The 22,604-nt window shown below is 34.0% G+C and overlaps 2 protein-coding genes across 2 annotated transcripts; one reads left to right on the top strand and one right to left on the bottom strand.

Moving 5' to 3' along the window:
* Positions 1-1,324: 1,324 nt before the first annotated feature.
* On the top strand, positions 1,325-3,273 carry LOC108468559 (uncharacterized). Its single transcript, XM_017769440.2, has 3 exons — positions 1,325-1,678; positions 1,775-1,931; positions 2,009-3,273. The coding sequence occupies exons 1-3, from the start codon at positions 1,325-1,327 to the stop codon at positions 3,271-3,273; spliced, it is 1,776 nt and encodes a 591-aa protein (XP_017624929.2).
* Positions 3,274-18,379: 15,106 nt separating this feature from the next.
* On the bottom strand, positions 18,380-19,752 carry LOC108467900 (probable xyloglucan endotransglucosylase/hydrolase protein 23). The gene is made up of 3 exons (XM_017768715.2): positions 19,274-19,752; positions 19,007-19,200; positions 18,380-18,910 (listed from the first exon to the last, which is right to left on the bottom strand). The coding sequence occupies exons 1-3, from the start codon at positions 19,532-19,534 to the stop codon at positions 18,520-18,522; spliced, it is 846 nt and encodes a 281-aa protein (XP_017624204.1). The 5' UTR covers positions 19,535-19,752; the 3' UTR covers positions 18,380-18,519.
* Between the last annotated feature and the right edge of the window lie 2,852 nt (positions 19,753-22,604).

The following is a 22,604-nucleotide window of genomic DNA, read 5'->3' as shown; positions in this document are numbered from 1 at the left end:
TTCTTAAAGTTTCCCATGTTTCACTGTTTGACTAATCTGACCACTCTTCATTACGAATCAAATTTCTCATTGTACAGAATTCAAAATATGTTCTCATTTATTCCATTTGAAACTAGACTCATTAATATTTAATTACATAATTTATTCAGCTTCTAATTCATCTCCCACAATTTATGGTGATTTTTCAAAGTCACATTACTGCTTCTGTCCCAAGCAGATTTATTACCAAATTCACTCTTTCACACATAACTTGCATGCATGTTATTTAAACATGTATATCACCAATAAATCATCACATATCTATGATTTTACTTAAGTATAATCTCCATTTCATCATTTTAAAGCACAACATGTTAGTCGATTTTTCCCTTTAGCATCTAAGGCACATGCATGTTCATTTGTTTGGCTCAACTTCACCTATCTTCCATTTTTCATCAAAAGAACATGAAACAACAACCATTTCCTTCATTTTAATTCATGACCAAATGCTCACAACACAACCAAAAACCAAAATATGTTTCAAGAGTTAAGGTAGAATCAAGAAGAACTCATGAACATCAAGATAGAAGCAAACTACCATGAACTTACCTTCAATTTTCTCCCCCAAGTGACCAAACATTCAAGAGCTTTCTCCTCTCCTTTCTCTTCTCTAACTTTCGGCTATGATGAACAAAGATGGACAAAACTTTGTTCTTTTCACCCCTTTTTATTTTAATAAAATTTCATATTTCATCCATTTAATTCTTTAATACAAAAGACATGAAATGCCCATCATGGAACATTTACCTAAACCATTATCATGGAATATTTACTTAATCCATTATCATGGAACATTTACCTAACCCATTATCAATTTGTACCATGAATTATGGATATCAAGTGCTCATATTGTCTACAACAAAATGATGGCTGGCCACTTCATGTAAAATGGGAGGTTTGTCATGCAAATCCTCCTATTTTGCACTCCTATTTATTTGGCCACTTCAATTTAGCCTATAGCATTTTCAAACATTTTCACATAGGTTCTATTTCATAATTTCACCCCTTTTTTTCTTATGGAACAAAAATTAACTAAAATTGTCGGGTTCTATCTTAAGCTTGGGCCTTCTAGAGGCCCACTAACATAATTAAACCTATGCCAACATTCACAGAATTCCCGAAAATTAGGGCGTTACAGCCCCCGTATCCCAAATGATATGACACAAACGCCCAATGTGAATACCACGTGGAAATTACCGGGCATTCAATCGAAAATTGTACTGCGTTCAAGAAAGTGGTCGAAAGACTCATTAAGGTGGGAATCGTGAGATTTGATGACTCAGCCATGCCCAATGTAGCAGGAAACCCACTCCCCAATCACACAGACCAAGGAGTGAACGGGATAAGAGAAAGCAAAAACAAGAAGATTAAGTGTGAGGTTGCGAAAGTCAGGACTCCGTTGAGACAAGTGTGGAGGGAGATGGTCATGAGAGGTTTGATCGCGTTGGATTTGGGAAGAGAATCCAAAAAAGAGAGGAACTACTGTGAGTTCCACAATGAGGTGGGGCATGAAATCCAAGAGTGTGTGGAATTTAGAGCCCTAGTGCAGAACATGATGAACAATAAGGAAATGGAATTCTATGAAGAGACTAAAAACCCCGTAGAGGGAGACATATGTCCGTCGGAGGGAGAGTCGACAGTATAAAATCAAACAGTTAACTACCCCATGGTTATCATATCGAGACCCAAAAATAATGAAGCTAGAGTTCAACTGCCACTAAGGGTCATAATCCAGAGACCTGCAGTCTTCCCTTACAAAGATAGCAAAAGGGTCCCATGGAATTATGATTGTAATGTGACAATTCCGGGGAAGGAAAGCCTGGTCGACACTTTAAAAGAGGACCAAGATAGGGGATCCTATACACGTAGCGGGAGACGTTACGATATAGCGAGTGAGAAGGCACAGCCCTAGTGGTCGAAGGGGTGAAAGAAAAAGCGACCAAATCTGAACTTCTTGTCAATGAGCTAGTTAACGAAGAAGAGGCTAAGGAGTTTTTAAAATTCCTAAAGCATAGTGAATACAGCGTGGTGGAACAGCTACATAAACAACCAGCTCGTATCTCAGTGCTGGCCTTACTTCTAAGCTCGGAAGTTCATCGCAGCGCGCTAATGAAGGTCTTGAATGAAACGTATGTTGCCAATGATATCTCCGGTAACAAACTGGACCGATTGGTTAGTAACATAAGTGCCGAAAACTATATCTTCTTCAATGATGATGAGATACCACCCGGTGGCATGGGGTCGACTAAAGCATTGCACATTACCACGCGCTGTAAAGGGTATACGCTGCCAGGCGTACTGATTGACAACGGATCGGCTTTGAACATCCTGCCATTGACCACACTAAATAGATTACCTGTAGACAGCTTTCACATGAAGGAGTGCCAGAACATAGTGAAGGCATTTGACGGCACGGAGAGAAAGGTGATAGGCAGAATCGAAGTACCTCTTCAGATTGGGCCAATCATATATGAGGTGGATTTCCTAGTAATGGATATCAAGCCCTCATATAATTGCTTAATGGGGAGGCCCTGGATACATTCAGCTGGGGCAGTGCCTTCTTCGTTGCATCAAAAGTTGAAGCTGGTATCAGAGGAGAGGTTGATAATGATCAATGCTGAAGAGGATATCATTGCAACTGTGAGCAATAATGCGCCCTATTTGGAGACAGATGACGAAACAATCGAATGTTCATTTCGATCTTTAGAATTTGTTAATGTAACCTTCATCACGGAGGGAAGCAAAATTCTGGTGCCAAAATTGTCCAAAACCACGAGGATAAGCCTCCAGTTAACGATTGAAAAAGGAGCCCTACCAGGAAGAGGACTTGGAAGACATCTGCAAGGAAGGGTTGAAACGCCAATGCCGAAAGATAAAAGAGACCGCTTCGGTTTAGGATTTAAGCCGGACGCGAAACAAATGAGAATAGAGCTGGGAAAGAAGCAAGAAAGAAGAAGAGCTCGATTAACGGGGGAAGAAATCAAGTGGGAACCAATGACATTCCCCCATATATCGAAAACATTTGTGTCCGGGGGAATCATTCATCCCGAGAGAGACACACTAATGACGGGAGCTATAGAAGAAAGGCTGGAAAGCTTGGACATCAATGTCATATGTGAAGAAGAGACCGGAAGAGAGAATTTTTCGGGCATTTACCTCTGCAAACCTGGAAGTGTTCTGGACAACTGGACTGCGGAAGAGATTCCTGTAGCTTTTAGAACGGATTCAGAGTAATGTCCAAAACACACTTATTGCTCTAGGCCTAGGAGTAATAAGAATCTTTTGTGAAATAGGCCGATGTTTAAAAACGACATTTCAATAAAATGCACGGTTATTATCATTTTTGAGCAAATGTTATCTCGTCCTTTCAATTCCATTCATAACCATACAAATGATTACTTTCGAATTCTTTTATTCTTGAAACATTCTTCTAAATATTCTTTCATTCGTCATTCATAATCATATCACGCAAATAAATGTTTCAAATTCTTTTGATTCTTTGTATCTGCCTTCGTCTTCATAACAGGTCCCCAGATATTAATAATACGAGTGACACTGCTAGCGACTCGGAATTTTCTTTCGAGCAAGATGTGTGTATGGATGATTCTCAAGATTTTGAAGATGACCAAGGCTGTAACCTATCTCGTGATTTGTTGAGGATGGTAGAACAAGATGAGAAACAAATCCTACCTCACAAAGAATCAGTCGAAATTGTGAGCTTAGGAGAAGGACAAGAGGTGAAGATCGGAACATGTATTACTGCGGAGATGAAGCGAGACTTTATTGAATTACTTCAAGAATTCAAAGATGTCTTCGCATGGTCATACCAAGATATGCCCGGGTTGGACACTGATATCGTGGTGCACCGACTCCCTATAAAAGAAGAGTATAAGCCTGTTCAGCAAAAAATCTGAAGAATGAGGCCTGATGTCTTGCTAAAAATAAAGGAAGAAATTCGAAAGCAGTTTGACGCTGGATTCCTGAAGGTGGTAAAACACTCAGATTGGGTAGCCAACATCGTTCCTGTCTATAAGAAAGATGGAAAAGTGCGAATGTGTGTGGACTACAGAGATTTGAATAAAGCCAGCCCAAAAGACAATTTCCCACTACCTCATATTGACACCCTAGTGGACAACACGGCGGGACACTCACTGTTTTCATTCATGGACGATTTTTCGGGATATAACCAGATCAAGATGCATCCTGAAGATATGGAGAAAACTACATTTGTAACCATGTGGGGCACGTTCTGTTACAAGGTGATGCCGTTTGGACTGAAGAATGCGGGGGCAACTTATCAAAGAGCCACAGTAACCTTTTTTCATGACATGATGCATAAAGAAATCGAGGTCTATATGGATGACATGATAGCTAAGTCTCGAACAGAGAATGAGCACATATAAGTCCTGAGAAAATTGTTCTAGAGGTTGAGGAAGTTTCAGCTAAAACTCAACCCCGCCAAATGTACTTTTGGAGCTAAATCTGGAAAGTTGCTCGAATTCGTGGTTAGTGAGAAAGGGATCGAGATTGATCCAGACAAAGTTAAAGCCATACAAGAGCTATCCCCGCCGCGCACTCAGAAAGAAGTTCGAGGCTTTCTAGGAAGATTAAATTACATTGCTCGGTTCATTTCACAACTGACCGAGAAATGTGACCCTGTCTTTCGCCTCCTCAAGAAACATAACCCAGGTGAATGGGATGAAGAATGCCAAAGGGCTTTCGACAAGGTCAAACAGTATTTATCCAACGCCCCGGTGCTGATGCCACCTAACCTCGATAAGCCATTGATACTGTATTTGGCAGTATTCGAAAACTTCATGGGATGCGTATTGGGACAGCATGACGAGTCGGAAAGGAAAGAAAAAGCTATTTACTATCTCAGTAAAAAGTTCACAGAATGTGAGGTAAGGTACCCGCCGATAGAGAAGTTGTGTTGTGCCCTAATTTGGACAACCCGAAGACTGAGGCAGTATATGTTATATCACACATCTTGGCTTATCTCAAAATTGGACCCCTTGAAGTATATGATGGAGTCAACAGCTTTGAATGGAAGGATGGCCCGATGGCAGATTCTACTTTCTGAATTCGACATAGTCTATGTGAACTAGAAAGCAGTAAAAGGAAGTGCAATAGCAGATTTTCTGGCCAGTAGAGCCTTGGAAGACTACGAGCCTTTGAACTTTGACTTCCCGAATGAAGACCTAATGTGTGTTGCTACCACTGAAGAAGATGACCCAGAAGAGCTTCTTTGGAAACTAAACTTTGATGGGGCATCAAATGCTGTGGGTAATGGAATCGGGGCAGTCTTGGTATCCCTAAGAGGAAATCATTATCCATTCACTAGTAAATTGGACTTTGATTGTACGAATAACATGGTGGAATACGAAGCATGCATCATAGGTATCCGTGCAGCCATAGAACGCAAGATTAAAGTGCTAGAGGTGTATGGGGATTCTGCGCTAGTGATTTATCAACTCAAGGGAGAATAGGAGACCAGAGACCCCAAGTTGATCGACTATCGGAAACTGGTCCTTGAATTGGTCAAAGAGTTTGATGACATTACCTTCTGTTACCTGCCACGAGATGAAAATCAGATGGCCGATGCTTTGGCCACCTTAGCTTCCATGATCAAGGTAAACAAACAAGAAGATGTCAAACCCATCCGGATGAGCATTTATGAAACTTCGGCCCACTGTTACAGTATTGAGGAGGATGAGGAAAAAGATGATCACCCTTGGTATCACAATATATTACAATACGTGAAGAATCGTGAGTACCCGGACCAGGCAGGCGAGAATGACAAAAGGACGCTGAGAAGATTGGCCATCGACTACGTCTTAGATAGAGAGATCCTATACAAAAGAAGAAATGATCAAATGCTATTAAGATGCGTAGATGCTGTAAAGGCTAAGAGAGTCTTGGAAGAAGTCCATGAAGGCATCTGCGGGACACACGCTAATGGCTTTACAATGTCCAGGCAAATTATGAGATTCGGGTATTTTTTGGTCCACTATGGAATGAGACTCTATCAATCACGCCAAGAGGTGTCATAAATGCCAAATCTACGGAGACAAAATTTATGTGCCTCCTTCACCGCTGCATGTCATGGTCTCCCCATGACCTTTATCTATGTGGGGTATGGACGTGATTGGACTGATATCACCTAAGGCTTCTAATAGGTATCGGTTCATCTTTGTGGTTATTGACTACTTCACCAAATGGGTAGAAGCCGCTTCATATGCCAACGTGACAAAGTCGACAGTAAGCAAATTTCTGAAAAAGGAGATCATATGTCGATACGGAATGCCGGAGAGGATTATATCTGACAATGCCTTAAACTTGAACAATAGTATGATAGTGGAAGTCTGCAGTCAATTCAAGATCAAACACCACAATTCGTCACCGTATCGCCCGAAAATGAATGGGCCAGTGGAAGTGGCCAATAAAAACATTAAGAAGATCATGGGGAAGATGATTGAGACCTACAAAGATTGGCATGAGAAGTTACCATTTGCCCTCTTTGCTTATCGAACATCAGTCAGAACCTCAACTGGGGCAATGCCTTTCTCTTTAGTTTACGGAATGGAAATAGTTTTGCCAATCAAAGTCGAGATCCCATCCCTTTGAGTGCTGTCGGAGTTAAAGTTGGACGAAGCAGAATGGATCCAGTCTCGATATGATCAATTGAACTTGATTGAGGAAAAGAGGCTAAGAGCTATCCATCATGGTCAGATGTACCAAAAACGAATGATGCGGTCTTATGACAAAAAGGTTCGCCCTAGAGAATTTCACGAGGGAGACCTGGTTTTGAAAAAGATTCTTCCCATACAGAAAGATTTTCGAGGAAAATGGATGCCTAATTGGGAGGGGCCTTACGTGGTGAAGAAAGCTTTCTCCGGAGGAGCATTAATTCTAGCCGAGATGGATGGTAAAAACATGCCCCATCCCGTAAATTCGGATGCCGTCAAGAAGTATTTTACCTAAAAAGGAAAGGCCGAGGTGAAAACACGCAAAGGACGCTTTGAGACCAAAAAAAAAAAAGATGGAAAGGCTAAGGTGAAAACCATAAAAGGGCACTTTGAGACCAAAGGGTTTTTGAGTTGAAAACCAAAATCAGCAAACTAAATTTTTAAATGTGGGGCATGTGGTAGTCTTGTCCTCAAAGAGGAAGAACAGTACATCTTGGGGCATCAACAAAATACGGGGGATCTCTTGAACAAACATTTAGCTCGAAAGAGTCTTCGAAAAATTAGAATAGTGAAGCTCGTGCTGCGATATCTGGGGCACCTTTTTTTGCACCTTATCAGATTTGTTATCCTATATATTCACATCAAATTTTACTTAATAAAATTCCATTTGTCCATTATGATAATCTCTTTCGAGCATTTTGTTGAAATCATAATTTTGGACTTATCATATTCACACAAAAGAAGTTACGATATTACTCGGAAAGTCTCTAAATAGTACAAGAACTCGAAGCAGGCCACTAGTCGAACTAACTGGACTCAAAAGTGGAAAACACTTTGGGAAAAGAGTAGTCCAAATTATGACTATTTCTTCAAATTTTCTGTCAGAGATAACATCTAAGCAAGAAGACGCGATAGTACATCAATGAGGGAACCCGCATGAACTATGAGCAATGATACTTTAAGCATTTAAAAAGGAATCACTCTCATAACATTTCTACATTCATAACCATTCATTTAGTTAGGAACATTTGATTCATTTCATAACATCCTAATTATTTGACATAAAACATCACATTTAGTTAGGAGCATTTGATTCATTTCAATCATAGCATCCTAATTATTTGGCATAAGCATGGATACATGAAACCGATTTCTGAGATCATGTTCCTCGGAGGACGATCTTGAGAATCGGTGAATTCACAAGTCTTAACCCCTTAAGCAGTGGGGCAACAAGCTGAAGATATCCAAGATGATTTGGCATTTCTGTATCAGTCGGGGAGCAGATCGAAGACATAGCTGATTTGGCTTTCACGTGTTTACGTTGAAGCAAATCCAAGATGATTTAAGCGTCTCAGTGTGGCGCAGAGCAGATCGAAGATAACAAATTTGGCGTCTCTGTAGCGGCGGAGAGCAGATCGAAGATAACAGATTTGGCATCTCTGTAGTGGCGAAGAGCAGATCGAAGATGATTTGGCATCTCTGTAGCGGCGGAGAGCAGATCGAAGATAATAGATTTGGCGTCTCTGTAGCGACAGAGAGCAGATCGAAGATAACAGATTTGGCGTCTCTCAAGCAGCAGAGAGCAGATCGAAGATAACAGATTTGGCATCTATGTAGCGGTGGAGAGCAGATCGAAGATAACAGATTTGGCGTCTCTGTAGCGGCGGAGAGCAGATCAAAGATAACAGATTTGGCGTCTCTGTAGCGGCGGAGAGCAGATCGAAGATAACAGATTTGGCGTCTCGTAGCGGCGGAGAGCAAATCGAAGATAACAGATTTGGCGTCTCTGTAGCGGCGAAGAGCAGATCGAAGATGATTTGGCATCTCAGTGGCGGAGGAGAGCGATCGAAGATATGATTTGGCGTCTCAGAAGGCGGCGGAGAGCAGATCGAAGATATGATTTGGCGTCTCAGAAGCGGCGAAGAGCAGATCGAAGATAACAGATTTGGCGTCTCTGTAGCGGCGGAGAGTAGATCGAAGATAACGGATTTGGCGTCTCTGTATTAGACGGGGAGCAGATCAAAGATAGCAGATATCGCCTTCCTGAGTTGCAGTGAAGTAGATTGAAGCCGTCAATAAGCCATTTAAAGAAGATCAAGGATCAAAAACTCAAGACTCGGTGAGCCCGGGGAAAATTGGTCTTTTTATAGTCTTTGCTCTATTCCTGTTAACACAGCAATGAGCAAAGAGGGGCAGCTGTAAAACCCAAATTTTGCCCGTGGCCCAATAAAATCGCAGCCCAAATACCAAAACTCAACTAAAACCCAAAATACCCCAAGCCCAAATACAACCCAAAATAAAAAATAAAAAAATAAAAAAATGAAGTAAAAGAAAAAAACCTAACCTCTTCACCCTATGTGCCGCCCTAAGCGCCGCCCTAGTCCTCTTTTGTCTACCACTTGTAAAAAGAAAGATAGTAAATAATAAAAAAAAATGTTGTAACAAGGCTATAAAAGCCATCATAAAACCAAATGTAAAGGGAAAGGAGGGATAAAAAAAAAACATTGTATTTTCACATAGAGATAAAAAATCTAAAGCAAAAAAAAGGTTGATTTTAATTTCTTGTATTCCCTTTGTTCATTTTTCATTTTTGTTATTTTATTTTATTTTCTTTATTTTATATATATATATATACATAATTTAATTGAATTACTTATTTGAATTCCCTTGCAAACATGTTTATATTTTTCCTTTAAATCTATTTATGTATACCATTTATTCCCCAATTTTAAATTATACTTTGTTTATTTCAAACACTTGCCTATATTACTATTTGTTTTATATACAATGTTTATATTAAGTTTTATGCTTTATGTATCTTGTTAATTGTTGGTAAGTAAATCTTGTTTCAAATTATTTTGTATAATTATTGATTTATATTATATAGTATGTCATTCTTATATTCTTTTGTATATTCTTACATGGTTGCATTTATATAATTTATCTATGTTACAACTTGTTAATATGTACATTATTAGTTTTAAAATTTTATATAGGTACACATTACTATTGCTATGCACATAATATATATTATATACATATATACATTTTTGAATCTTGGTTTTAAATTATTTTGCATAACACTAACTTTAAATTTGCTCTTATAATACTTATTTTGAAGCTCATTTATATGTTAAACTTTATATACTTTATGCATTATTTATTTTATTTTTATTTATTTTACGATCTATTGTAAATTTTTTGCATGTATTATCTGTTTATGTGTATATATATATATATATATAATTTAGCTATTTTAAATTGTTCATTCCAAGTTTATTTGTTTTAACATTTTTATTACCTTTTAAAATATTTTTCTTAAAATAGATTTTTATTGAACCATTAGTTAGAAACGTTAAATAGTGTATGTGGTAAGATTATTATCATTGGGCATGTTTCAATTTTCGTGTTTGTACTTTTCAAAAAATTGTATAATATATTATTGATATATGTTTTCCATATTTGTTACTTTGTTTTGCATCCCCATGTATTATATTATGATTGAGATTGCCAACCTATTTGCTTGAAATCAACCTATTTGCCTGAAATTATTCATTTCATTTTCTTTGCTTCAAATGAATCGAATAAATACGTTGCAAGTTTGTTTCCATAATCACTCCCTTTTAAAAAAATAAAAAAATAAAATTTCAAAGCGAGGTAATATTTCGTGTTTGGTAATTCGAGAAATTGTGCCCTAACGTGTTGGGTTTCGATTTTCTGTTTGACCAAATAAATATTCTCTCGAGATTTCGTCCATGTTTTTTTCAAATTAAAAATAAGGCAATATTTCGAATTTAGGAAATTCAAGAAAATAGTACCCTAACTTACTAGGTTTCAATTTTTCTTGTTTAACCTAAATAACTAAATATCCTTTTGAAATTTCAAAAGCATGAGTTTTGGAAATTATAAAATGATCTTGTATCGAGGATTTGAAATGTTGTGTCCTATCGTCTTTGGGTTGCGCTTTTCATTTGTTCAAAACAATCAAGATCTCTTTGGAATTTCACTCACGTTTCTAAAAACTCTTTAAAATGAAAGAAATGTTCGATGTTTGGCAATTCGGGAATAGTGCCCTATCGTGTTGGGTTGCAATCTCCGTTTGTTCAAAATAATCGAATGTCTCTTCGAATTTCACTCATATCTTCCAAGGTGAGGCAATGGTCAATATTTGGAAATTGAGGAATCGTGCCCTACTGAGCTGGGTATCGATTTTTCGTTGGACCAAATAGTTGGGCATCATTTTGTTATTTTCGAATTATAAATTTTCGAACGTCGAAACAAGAAGATTTTTGGCAAAGGACTCGGGTTATTCAAATGTTATTAACAAGAACCACATTTCAAAAACATTTTTAATTTTAGACAAAAGGACAGTATTTAATCGATTTGGTACCAATTTTGGGCGTAATGAGGGTGCTAATCCTTCCTCATACGTAACCGACTCCCGAGCCTATTTTCTCATATTTTCGTAGACCAAAATCATTGTTTTAGCAAACCAAAATATTTTATTAAAACAACCCAAATTTCTAGGTGATCCGATCACACCTAAACAAGAAAAGATTGGTGGCGACTCCATTTTCGCTTTCCAAAAAAGTCGATCCATCATTTTTAAATCGAAAAAAATGGTTTCGACATTGGGTTTGGGTCTTGTTTTGGGTTAGTGGGTTTAATTTAGGTGGGTTAGGTTTAGGCTAAAATGGGCCTGGGCAAAATTGATGTGTACATACTGTATCTTGAATATTTTTATTTTTAGGCATGAATTAATTTTCTAAATACCTAGGGAGATGAACCCTATGATAGATTCTTATGTTTGATTTTTATTTTACGTAACAAATACTTATTTTTTTTATTCTTAATTATGTGTGCATAATTTCTTAGTTTACTATTTCTAAACTATTTATCCATATTTGATGTACTTAAATCGGAGATTAAATAAACTATATTTAAGAGTAAATCTTGCTTAATTGAGTGGAATTGCATGCAATCCCAAAAATATGATAATATAAATCTATTGGATTAGAGTCAAATCTAATAGGGCAATCCATAGCCCGAGTTAATACGATAATAAGAGTTTTAATTAGAAAAAAATTTCAATTAATCAACCTAGAGTCAGTTGCTCTTATTTCCGAAAGAGATATTAGCATAATTAGGGATTTCTATGGACCAAGTCACTAAGTAAAGGAATTGCGTAATTTAGATTGATAGTGACAGATGAAATCTAGGTGAATTATTTCTCGAGTATCGTTTCGCTTATTGGTTGTTAATCGTTTATTTGCTTGTTTTGTTCTTTGCCATATTCATTAGTTAATTAAATTAGTTAATTTTAGTTTTAAATCAATCATTCAAATTATTCGGTTAAATAATAAAAAAACAATAGTTACCAGTACTTTTAGTATTCATAAAACGATATCTTTATTCATTATAATTATTTTAGTCAAAATTTTAACTAGTTATGTGGACATAAAGTAATACCAATAATTTTGATAAGAAATTTGATTTTTATTCAAATTTTATAAATAAAAAATAATATTGAGAGGTGTTTAAAAATATGATTTAATTTAATGGAAATCCAACATAAGGGATTCAACACTAATATCAAATTTGCATCCAATTGGAATTGATGGATTACATAAGAGAAAGACATATGATATGATAGGAAAGCAGGTTCATGAATGGCTGCCGAGTGGGTGGATAATTATGAAAAGGCAAACAAAAGAGAAAATATGATTACAAATAAACAGCTGGCTGCCAAATTCATTAGTGTGAATCATTATATTTATAATTAAAATATGTTATAACATTTTAAAAAATATTAATTTATCCAAATTTATATTATATTTATAATTAATATGATATGATATGAATGTTAAGCCCTCAAATAATTTTGAGGTCCTAAATGCCTATAAAATAATGTTGTGGCATGGCCCCATGGAGGTCTTGTTTGGAATGGATGTATGTATATCCCACCAACATCAAGTCGGCTGGCACACAATACATGAACAAATCATTGGCAAAATATCACAATATAGTAATATAATATAATTGGTCCACTTTAAAAGTTTCCATTATCATACATACTCCTATTTGAATATATATATATATATATATATATATATATGTATATATTACTCAATTAAGTTTATCTTTAAAACACAATTTCCTTAGTATAAAATAATTAATTTTGAGTTTTAATTCATTAAATACTTCTTCTTTTAAATTAACTTTCATAAAATCATAAAATTGAAATTTATTAATATAGATCCCTATATTTTTTACTATTCAAGGTTTCGATATATTTTAAAATCGTGAAATTTTCACTTGAGACAAATGTTATTCTAGAATAATTAATTGATTTAGATTTGTGAATTCTTATAGATTATTTGGTGGTAGAATGGAAATAATTAGGAGAAGAATTCCTCGTGAGTAATGAATGGGAATAACAAAAAATTGGAAGAAGAAAGGATTTTTTGGTTAGGTGCATGAAATTGGTTAAGCATTTTATTCAAACAAATATAGAACCGAATGAATGGTTTTATGTTGTTTGGATGTTTAGATCTTACTTGTTATATATAACAAAATATTGTTATACACCTATAATAACATATTGTTATAGGGAGATAATTGTTGTAAGTTTACCATAAAATTTATATTGTGAATTTTCATTAAATAAAGAAAGTGAGAATTAAGTTTAAAAAGAAAGAAAATAAGAATTAAATAAATAAAATTAAAAGATATATAACAAGTGTATGTATTATTGTTTTTATGCATATTTTATTTTACATTATTTCACATTATTAATTATAAAGTTCATAAATCTAATAAGTTAAATTAATCAATAAGTTATCAAATTAATTTAATTAATTAATTAATTAATCATTGTACTTAACCAATGAGGTAAACAAAAGGAAGAAGATGATTGAACGAAGAAGAATGAAGTGAAGGTTGGGGAGTGGTTTCAGTTTTGAAGACAGTTAGGGAATTGGGAAGGAGGAGTGTGTACGTGAATATGTATGACCTGTTTGCATGACCCTTTTATAGTGGGGAATAAACTTGGATACATGTCTTGAAGTTACTAACATGGAAATTTGATTTGATACCCTTGGCAATAATAGTGATACTACGTCCTAGGATCACGTCCTAAGATGAGATGTTATAGGAAGACTAGCAATTAATTACTTTGGGCCTCCACATGCCCCCACATAGTCTTAGCGGAGTTGTTCCTTTCTAAAGTTCACTGAGTTGATGTTCGTGAACTAACCGTAGGTTCGTAGTATAGTTGCTTCCATTGAGAGATACACATTTAGCTCTTTATGGATGCACTTTGAGGTTCGCAAAGTACATTGTAAAGTCTACAAGGTTTGCTAGACAATGTATAACAATCATGAATTATTAAATTTAAGTAATCAATTTATAACTTTATGATATTTCAAATTCATAGCAAAATATTTAATTAGGGAACTTAATAGTTCATGGAATTGATATATTTAATTTCACTCAGTGAAGATTATTTTATTTAATAAAATATTATTAATAAATTTTTCAAGTGAAAATTAATCATTTTGTTGAACTAATATTTTAATTAAGATAATTTTATTTAATAAATAATAATTAATAGGTTTGCTTATATTAAAGAGCTATAATTTTACTTAAAATTAAGATCATATGTTGTTATAGAGAACTAATTTAATAAAGAACGTACTTCATAACTATAGATAGTATAAATATAAGTGAAAAATTGTTTTAGAAAGTTAAAATAAAACATTAATAATCGATTATTTTAAAATTAACTATTATAATAGAATGTTGTTATAACGAGTAATTGTTATAAAAAGAATTACTGTACTACCTTAACAAAATAGATAAATTTGAACTCTAATAATTATGAATGAAGCATATTAATTTTAATTTCTCCTCTTAATATCTAATCTAGGGTTTTGGTTTCCAATGTGTCCACAACTTGCATATCTCAATGAATTAATGAGTTTCTTCTTTTCAATATTTATTGTTTAGTTTATTCTTCAACATCTATCTAGAAAGGAAAAGGTAGGGTGTTATTCATCATCAATTTGAATTTTGTTCATTTATATACGCGTGTGGAAATTATATATTTAGAATACATAATATTAGATTAAAAATAATGAAATATAAATATTGAAATTGATTAACAATAACATATAAAATATATACGATATTAAAATAGAAAATAACATATTAAATTATGAGTAAAATAAAATTTAAAGACATAAATACATCATATTAAAAGCACTAAATCCAATTGCTTATTATGGTGCTGGCACCAATCTTGAGTTAGTGTTGAGTTCACTTGTAACACCAACTCAATCAACCATATTATTAATGCTAGAAATTTTATCACTCATATGCGTATGGAAATCATATATTTAGAATACATAATGTTTGAAAATAACATGTAATAAATAATAAAAGATATCGTTTGAAACTAATAATAAGACACATGCAATATGTACAAAATTAAAATGAAAAAATATAGTTTAAATTGTAATTTAAAAAAGTCATTTTCCTATAACACGTCAAAAGTTATTATAGAAAAATTAAATATTAAAATTCAAATTATGGCATACCCATAATGTTTGTGAAAAACAAAATTATGTATCAAACATATTTGTAAAAATTTTATATAAATAATAAATAAGGTTTTAGTTGAATGGTAAATTATAAATGAGAAAAATTAAAGAGAAATGAGTTCAAATCTTATTTTATATACACATGCACGCTGCACACACACACACATATATGTATTTTTCTATTTTTATATAAAATAAATAAAATGACATAAATACCTTCAAAATAATATAATTTACTTCATATAGTGAGGGTATTTTAATTTCTTTTCCAACTGAGTTGGTATCTGGTTAACTAGTGGCACTAACTCAGTAAGGAGCCTTAAGTATAGATATACAATTGATGGAGGTAATATAGTGTGCATAATAAAATTAAAATGTAAAAAGATAAAATAAATCTTTGGTTGAGTGATAATTTAATATTTTATTAATACCATTAACTTGGGTTCAAGTCCCATTGATTGTATTTATTATTCTTTTAAATAAAAGATAAAAGTACCCTCGAAAATTAAAATTTATTTTAAGTATGAAAGAACATTATGATAATTTTCCTAATTGAATCAAGTACCTAATTGACTTATGACATCAACTTAATCAAGAGCTTATATATGTTGAAATTTGTATGTTAAGAAAAACTTGTTCTTGAAGATGTATTTATAATTTTACATGTAGACCTATTTATGTTTGCTAAGGAAAATAGAAAATAAGAAAAATATAAAGAGAAACAATTTTTATCGTTTTTATTTGTGTGCTTGATAAGAAATACGAAAAATTGAAAGTAAAAGTAATTTTTTTCTTATTAATTGTTTAGTAGAGTTAACAAATAAATTCATCAAAAATGGCTTCTATCACAATTTGCTTTCGAACTACAGTGATATTCTCTTTTAGTACCTAAATATTTTTTTTGTCCCATTTTGATACCTTACTCATTATAGTTTTCGGTCTAAAATATTAATGGTATAAAAAAAAATTGTCAAACCAACCAACGAGCTACATGTTTGACTTTTTCACGTATCATTAATTATGTGACCAATGATCGATAATGTGGTCGTTGACAATTGACTAATCATTGATCGTATTACTAAGCATTGGTTGGCAATGTGTAAAAGAAGGTCATATATACCATTAATTTTTTGGACTAAAACTTATAACAAAATAATAGTTTAAATATTAAAATAAGAAAAAAGGTTTACGCAATAAAATAAGAAAATGAGTATAGTGTAAGGGTTAACTCGTGACCTAAATTTAAAAATGCATAATTTTAATATAGCATACATTTCTCCTATTTCCTCTACTTTTATCATTTCAATTTATCATGATTTTTTTATGCATTAAAATATAAAATTATTGTCACTTATTTTATTTTTTCTCGCTTTATTATTATTAATTTTTCACTCAATCACGCGTACTTAACATTTGAAAACTAATTTTATCTTACTTTTTATTACAATACCAATTTTAAAAATAAATAGAGTTGAAACAACATTTTAAAAATAATAAGAAACATGAGTAGGTTTACACATTCAACCTCGTTTATTTATTGCCTTTTAACACACTATATTTCGAGAGCAAGGAAGATATAATCGTAGGATAAAAGTTGTAAAGTTTGACATTCTAATCTCATTTTTTAAAATAATAACATGAATAAACTCATATAGATGTTATTTTTAGTTAATTTATTTATTCTCTTTTAATTGTTTATTTAATCTGTTTTTTTGTCACCAATTTGTATTAATTTGATCATTTTGGTTTGTCTTGAAAGTGATAAGTACCGAATTGAATATATGTGAAAATATGATATAATATTATAAATGTGAAATTGAATCAGGATTATTATGTGTTATGCTATTATATTTGAGAATTGATTATTGGTTGACGAAATTATGTGATGAAATTGAGAAACTGTTACCATATCAACTATTCGGGTATAGTCAGATATAGTTGGCATTCCATAGGATAGGAAGAGTTCAGGGCTACTTTGACTACATGTCGATGAGACACTGGATGCCAAATTACTTTGGTTATGCTGATGGGGCACTGAGTGTCAAACACATTAATGAGCGTTGGGAGCAAACTATTTACTTCGACATTGTCCAATGAGGCACTGGGTGCCAAACTGGTGTGATTGATTGGATTCATGTATCTGTCTGAATCTGATTCAGATTTATAGGGGTATAAAATAAAATTTGATAAATAATATTTGAATTGGGTTAATATTATGTTTTGATGATTTGTATAAATATTGTGATTAATGATATAGATAACATGTAAAAAATAATACTGAATCGGTTATATGTGCCTGTGGGTGATATAAAATGTGATGAATTAATGAATTCAATTCAGAATTTGAATAAGGAAATGAAATAGTAATTGTCATTAAACTTAAATTGGATATATAATTGATAAATAGATGGAATGACATAATATTATAAGAATGACGTTCGTATAGTTAAATGTTGAATTGATTTTGAGAATGGTATTGAAATGTGATTTTAGGTGAGGTTTATTTCATATTGAAATGTTATACAATGAGTTTAAAAGTTAACTCAATTTGTTGATTTATGATTACCATGTTTAAATAAAATTGCCAAGTTGAATAACTTAATTGGTAAATAGGTTGTGTACTAAAATGTGCACTTTGGCATTTTTGTCAAAGTTATGGTAAAAGTTTAAATGGCATAAGTTAATTGTGTTTAGATTGAGGTTGAAATGTTAAGATATCTGCAGTGCCTTATTTGAATGATTGTTAAATATATATGCTATTAAGTTTACTAAAGTGTTCATTACATGTGAAATAACTTGTACGGTTTTGTAGCTATGGATGAATTAGAATAATTTTTATGTTGGCAAAATATACACCATTTGAACCATTAGTTTATTTTCGTTTTGTCATTTCAAATCATAATTTCATATCATAAATAAGATGATACTATTCAGCTCCCTATTATGAATTTAAGACGAATTTCATACTTCATCGTTTTAGAATCTTACCTAAAGAGAACGAAAGAAAAGATCAACAACCGGAACTTAGACCTGGCAGTCTACACGTCTTCATTTAATATTAGAAATAGAATATTATTATTATTGAGCTTATACTACATGTTACAATATATGTAGAATGAAATAAAAGAATACTATTAAGGAAATTTTAATCAATAAAATCTCTGGTATAACAAATTAAATTAAAATCCCCGTTAAGGAGCAGTGCATTCTTTTGGAAGTCCCTGAGGGAATCGCTTGGTGTCGGTGCAGTAATTGTAAATCATGTAATTTTTCTGAACCCATTTCAGCTTTTCTTGGCTCGTTATATCCAGTTCTTGCGATAGCCATGAATTTTGAGAGGGCGAGGTGGAGGAACATGATGATTTCCCGGAGGACCAGACACATGCATCAGCCTTGTAATTCCTGTAAGCAGCAGTGAAAGGAGCTTTGCTCCAATCTGTCTTAACAAGACCACCTCGAGTGGCCCAGTCATCGGCATTCCAAAGACTCGAATACACTCTCATCGGCTGGCTCTTTGGGAACGCAACGCCCGTCGATTCCAAGTTCTTGAACTCTCTGATCGGAGTCCCATCAACAGAGAAGCTGTGTACATTCAAAAGAATCACAATTAAACATAATGAAAATAATCGAAACTGTAAAATTAAAAAGGAGGGGGGGGGGTTGTAAAAGAAGACATACATAATACGTTGAGGGTTCCAAAGAAGGGAGTAGGTGTGGAAGTCTTTGGTGGGATCGAACCAAAGGTAGAACTGTTGCTCTTTGTCACCTTTGCCTTGCGTATATACATTGGTGTGGACTATGTATGGGTCTCCGCTTAGGTTCCCCAAGAACTCGAAGTCGATTTCATCCCATGTCGACCCTTCCGAACGAAGCTGCAATTGTCACCCCACATATCAGCACAGAGTTGTAAAATAAATAAGAGACAAGTATGATGATACAACTTACATAGTAAGTGGTAACAGTGCCAGCAGAGTTGCCTGGAACCAACTTAATGTTCATATCGATCTTCCCAAACAGATATTGGTTCTTGGATTGAAAACCAGAGCCGGAGAATTTGTCGAGGGTGAGAGTGAGAAGGTTTCCGTTTTCGAGAATCTTGCCCCTCCCATCTCCCCAAGTAACGTCGATGTCTTGGTTAAAGTTGGCGGCTGAAGCAACCATTACAAAGCTGATTAAGCCAGATAGTAGCAGCAATGAAGTCCTCATTTTTTTTGGTAGGTTTGTATTATGATGATAGGAAATGGGGGAGTGATAGAGGGTGGTTATATAGGGGAGGAGGATTTGGTGAGAAAGACGAGAACAGAGTTGTTTGGAAGTTTCGTGGTATGTGTTACCGTCGGGACATTGAGTGAATCAAAGTTGTAAACAGCTGGAAACATAAAGAGAAAGAAAGAAAAGAAAAGAAAAGGTCCAATAATCAAATAATACTGAGGGGTGTTGCTTGGAAGTTGGTACCAATATGCATGTATAATTTATGGATTTGGTGCCGCCTTTCCATGTCTGATTACTGTGCATTTGCATGTCAGGAATTGAATCGGCAATTGAAGCAGTAAAACTTTGATTCATAGTTTCAACTTTAAAATAATTATTACTCATTATATCCATCAGTGTAATAAACATATCACAATCAAAACACACTGTAATACACCCACCAATCCCAAACGCGGTTGGGTTTGGAGGCCAGAACCCAAACTGTTTTATACGCAGGCTTATTAGTTGTGCAATTTGAGTGAACCACAAGATTTCATTAGCCTGTGTTAATTAATGTGAGTCATTGTCATATTGGCTGACTAATTTTACGGACCAAACCAGAACTCAACCACTGAGCACATCACGTCAATCAAAACAACTATTAATTACTAATTAAATCCATTAAAAAAAGGCCTAATCAAATTCACATTTTCAACATTCTTTTAATGACCATTACTGTTTCTTTTCATTTATTATCTAGACTGAAATTTGAATCCTTAATTCAAAAAAGCAAAATCCATTGTTGAATTACTTTGTGTTTGATTATTACAAGGATTTCCGTAATGCAAAAAACTTCACCTTTGAGCAAGTCAATTGTTCTACAAATATCTTAAAAAGTCAAGTAATATACAAGCTTAAAAAAAAAAAACTAAAATTCATAAATCAATAATCTACTAACTATTAAATTTAGGTGTTATTTGATAAATTGAAAAATTAAGTGTTTAAAAATTAAGTATGCTCAGTGATGAGGCAGCAAGGTTTTTTGAGAACTTGTACGGTGAAATCCCTACTCTCATGAGTGCTCTTCCCATGAATTTATTTCCCCGCCTCACGGAGAAAGACATTGATTTCCTTAAAAAGCCGATTTTGAATGATGAGATCAAGAAGGCCCTCTTTGACATGGCTCTGTTAAAGGCTCCAAGAAGTGATGGTTTTCATGTGAATTTTTTCCAAAATTAGTTGGATTCTGTTGAAGGGGCAGTTTGTGAGTGGGTTCAGGAAATCTTTACTGGTAATAAAATTGAGAAGGATATTAATAATACGTTAATTGTGCTTATTCCTAAGAAGGATCGTCCGAAGGATTTCAGTCAATTTCTGCCAATCAGTCTTTGCACGGTTATGTATAAGTTGGTGATGAAGGTGATCGCCAATAGATTTAAAGTCGTGTTTTCAAATTATATATCACTTGAGCAAGTGGGGTTTAATGTTGGTCGTAACATTTTTGATACGCAAGAAGTCATCCATTCGATGCGTAGTAGAAGAGTTGGCAGAAATTGGATGGCCATTAAGTTGATCTGGAGAAAACTTATGACATGATTAGCTAGGATTTTATTGATGTGACCCTTGTAGCTGCTGGGATTCCCGAGTTCCTCAGAAAGGTAATTATGGGTGCTATTTCTTCATCTACCATGTAGATTTTATAGAATAGAGTTCTGTCTCAGTCCTTTAAGCCTGTGAGGGGATTAGACAGGAATGTCCATTATTGCCTTATCTTTTCATCCTTTGTATGGAATGGTCAGGCCATTTTATTTGTTTTGAAATCACAGCAGGTAGGTGGCATCCGATTCGGCTATCTAGGGCAGTATTTATCTCATCTCTTTTTTACTGATAATCTTGTTATTTTTGGCAAAGAAGAGATGGACCAAGCTCTTTTGTTAAAGGAAATCCTTAAACGCTTTTGTGATTTCTCTGGACACAAGATCAGTGCAAGGAAAAGTAATATGTATCTCTCCAAAGGTGTTGATGATAGCTTATGTGATCATATTAGTCAATTCTTTAGGTTTCAGAAGGTTCTAAATTTAAGGAGATATTTAGGGGTGCCTCTCCTTCATGATCGTATTACTAAAAGTACTCTGAATTTTATAGTTGAAAAAGTGAGGTGTAAACTTCAAAATTGGGAAGCCAGAAAACTTTCTTTTGCGGAACGTGTCACGCTTGCGCAATCAGTTCTTCTCGCTATCCCAAACTATTTCATGCAGTCTTTGTTAGTTCCGAAAGGGCTGTGTGATGAGATTGAAAAGATTGCTAGGCAGTTCATTTTGGGAAGCTCTATTAGACATCCTAAAATTTCTTTGGTTGGATAAGAGTCCATTTGTCAGCCTAGATCTCGTGGAGGCCTTGGGTTTCAGCATCTTCAAAATCAGAATAGTTCTTTCCTTATGAAAATTAGGTTTAATCTTATCTCTCGGAGGGATGCTTTATGGGTTCGTGTTTTTCATTCGAAATATAGATGGAAGAATCAGCTTCCTGATTCCATTTGTCGAAACTATTTTTTTATTTGAAAAAAAAGGGGGATCGAATTTTTAAAACCAAATGTGGAGTCGCCACTAATCTTTTTGTTTAAGTGTGATTGGATCACCTAATAAAACATTTTAAAACAATTTTGGTCCACGTAAATTTAAAAAATAGGTTCGAGAGCCGGTTACGTATGAGGAAGGGTTAACACCCTCACTACGCCCAAAAACTGGTACCAAATTGATTAAGTGTTGTCTTTATGTCTAGGGTCTTTTCAAAAAATTTGAAATATGGTTCCTTTTAAAACATTTAAGTGGTTTAAGCTAGTCGTCAAAACTTTCTCGTTTCAAAGGTATAAAGTATCACATCCAGCACGATAGGACATGATCCTTTATACTTTTGAGAACACGATTGAGTTTTGATTTCCAAAAGCTCTTAGGTCAAAAATTACAAAAGGATGTCCAAATATTTAGTCCAACGAAAAATCGAAACCCAGCATAGTAAGGCACCATTTCTTGAATTTCTAAATACTGAACATTGCCTTATTTTAGGATTTTTAAAAAGATTTGTA

Source organism: Gossypium arboreum, chromosome 8 (assembly GCF_025698485.1).
Source record: "Gossypium arboreum isolate Shixiya-1 chromosome 8, ASM2569848v2, whole genome shotgun sequence".
Taxonomy (NCBI): Eukaryota; Viridiplantae; Streptophyta; class Magnoliopsida; order Malvales; family Malvaceae; genus Gossypium; species Gossypium arboreum.
The sequence above is the reverse complement of the archived record's forward strand: the minus strand, read 5'-3'. Positions and strand labels throughout refer to the sequence as shown.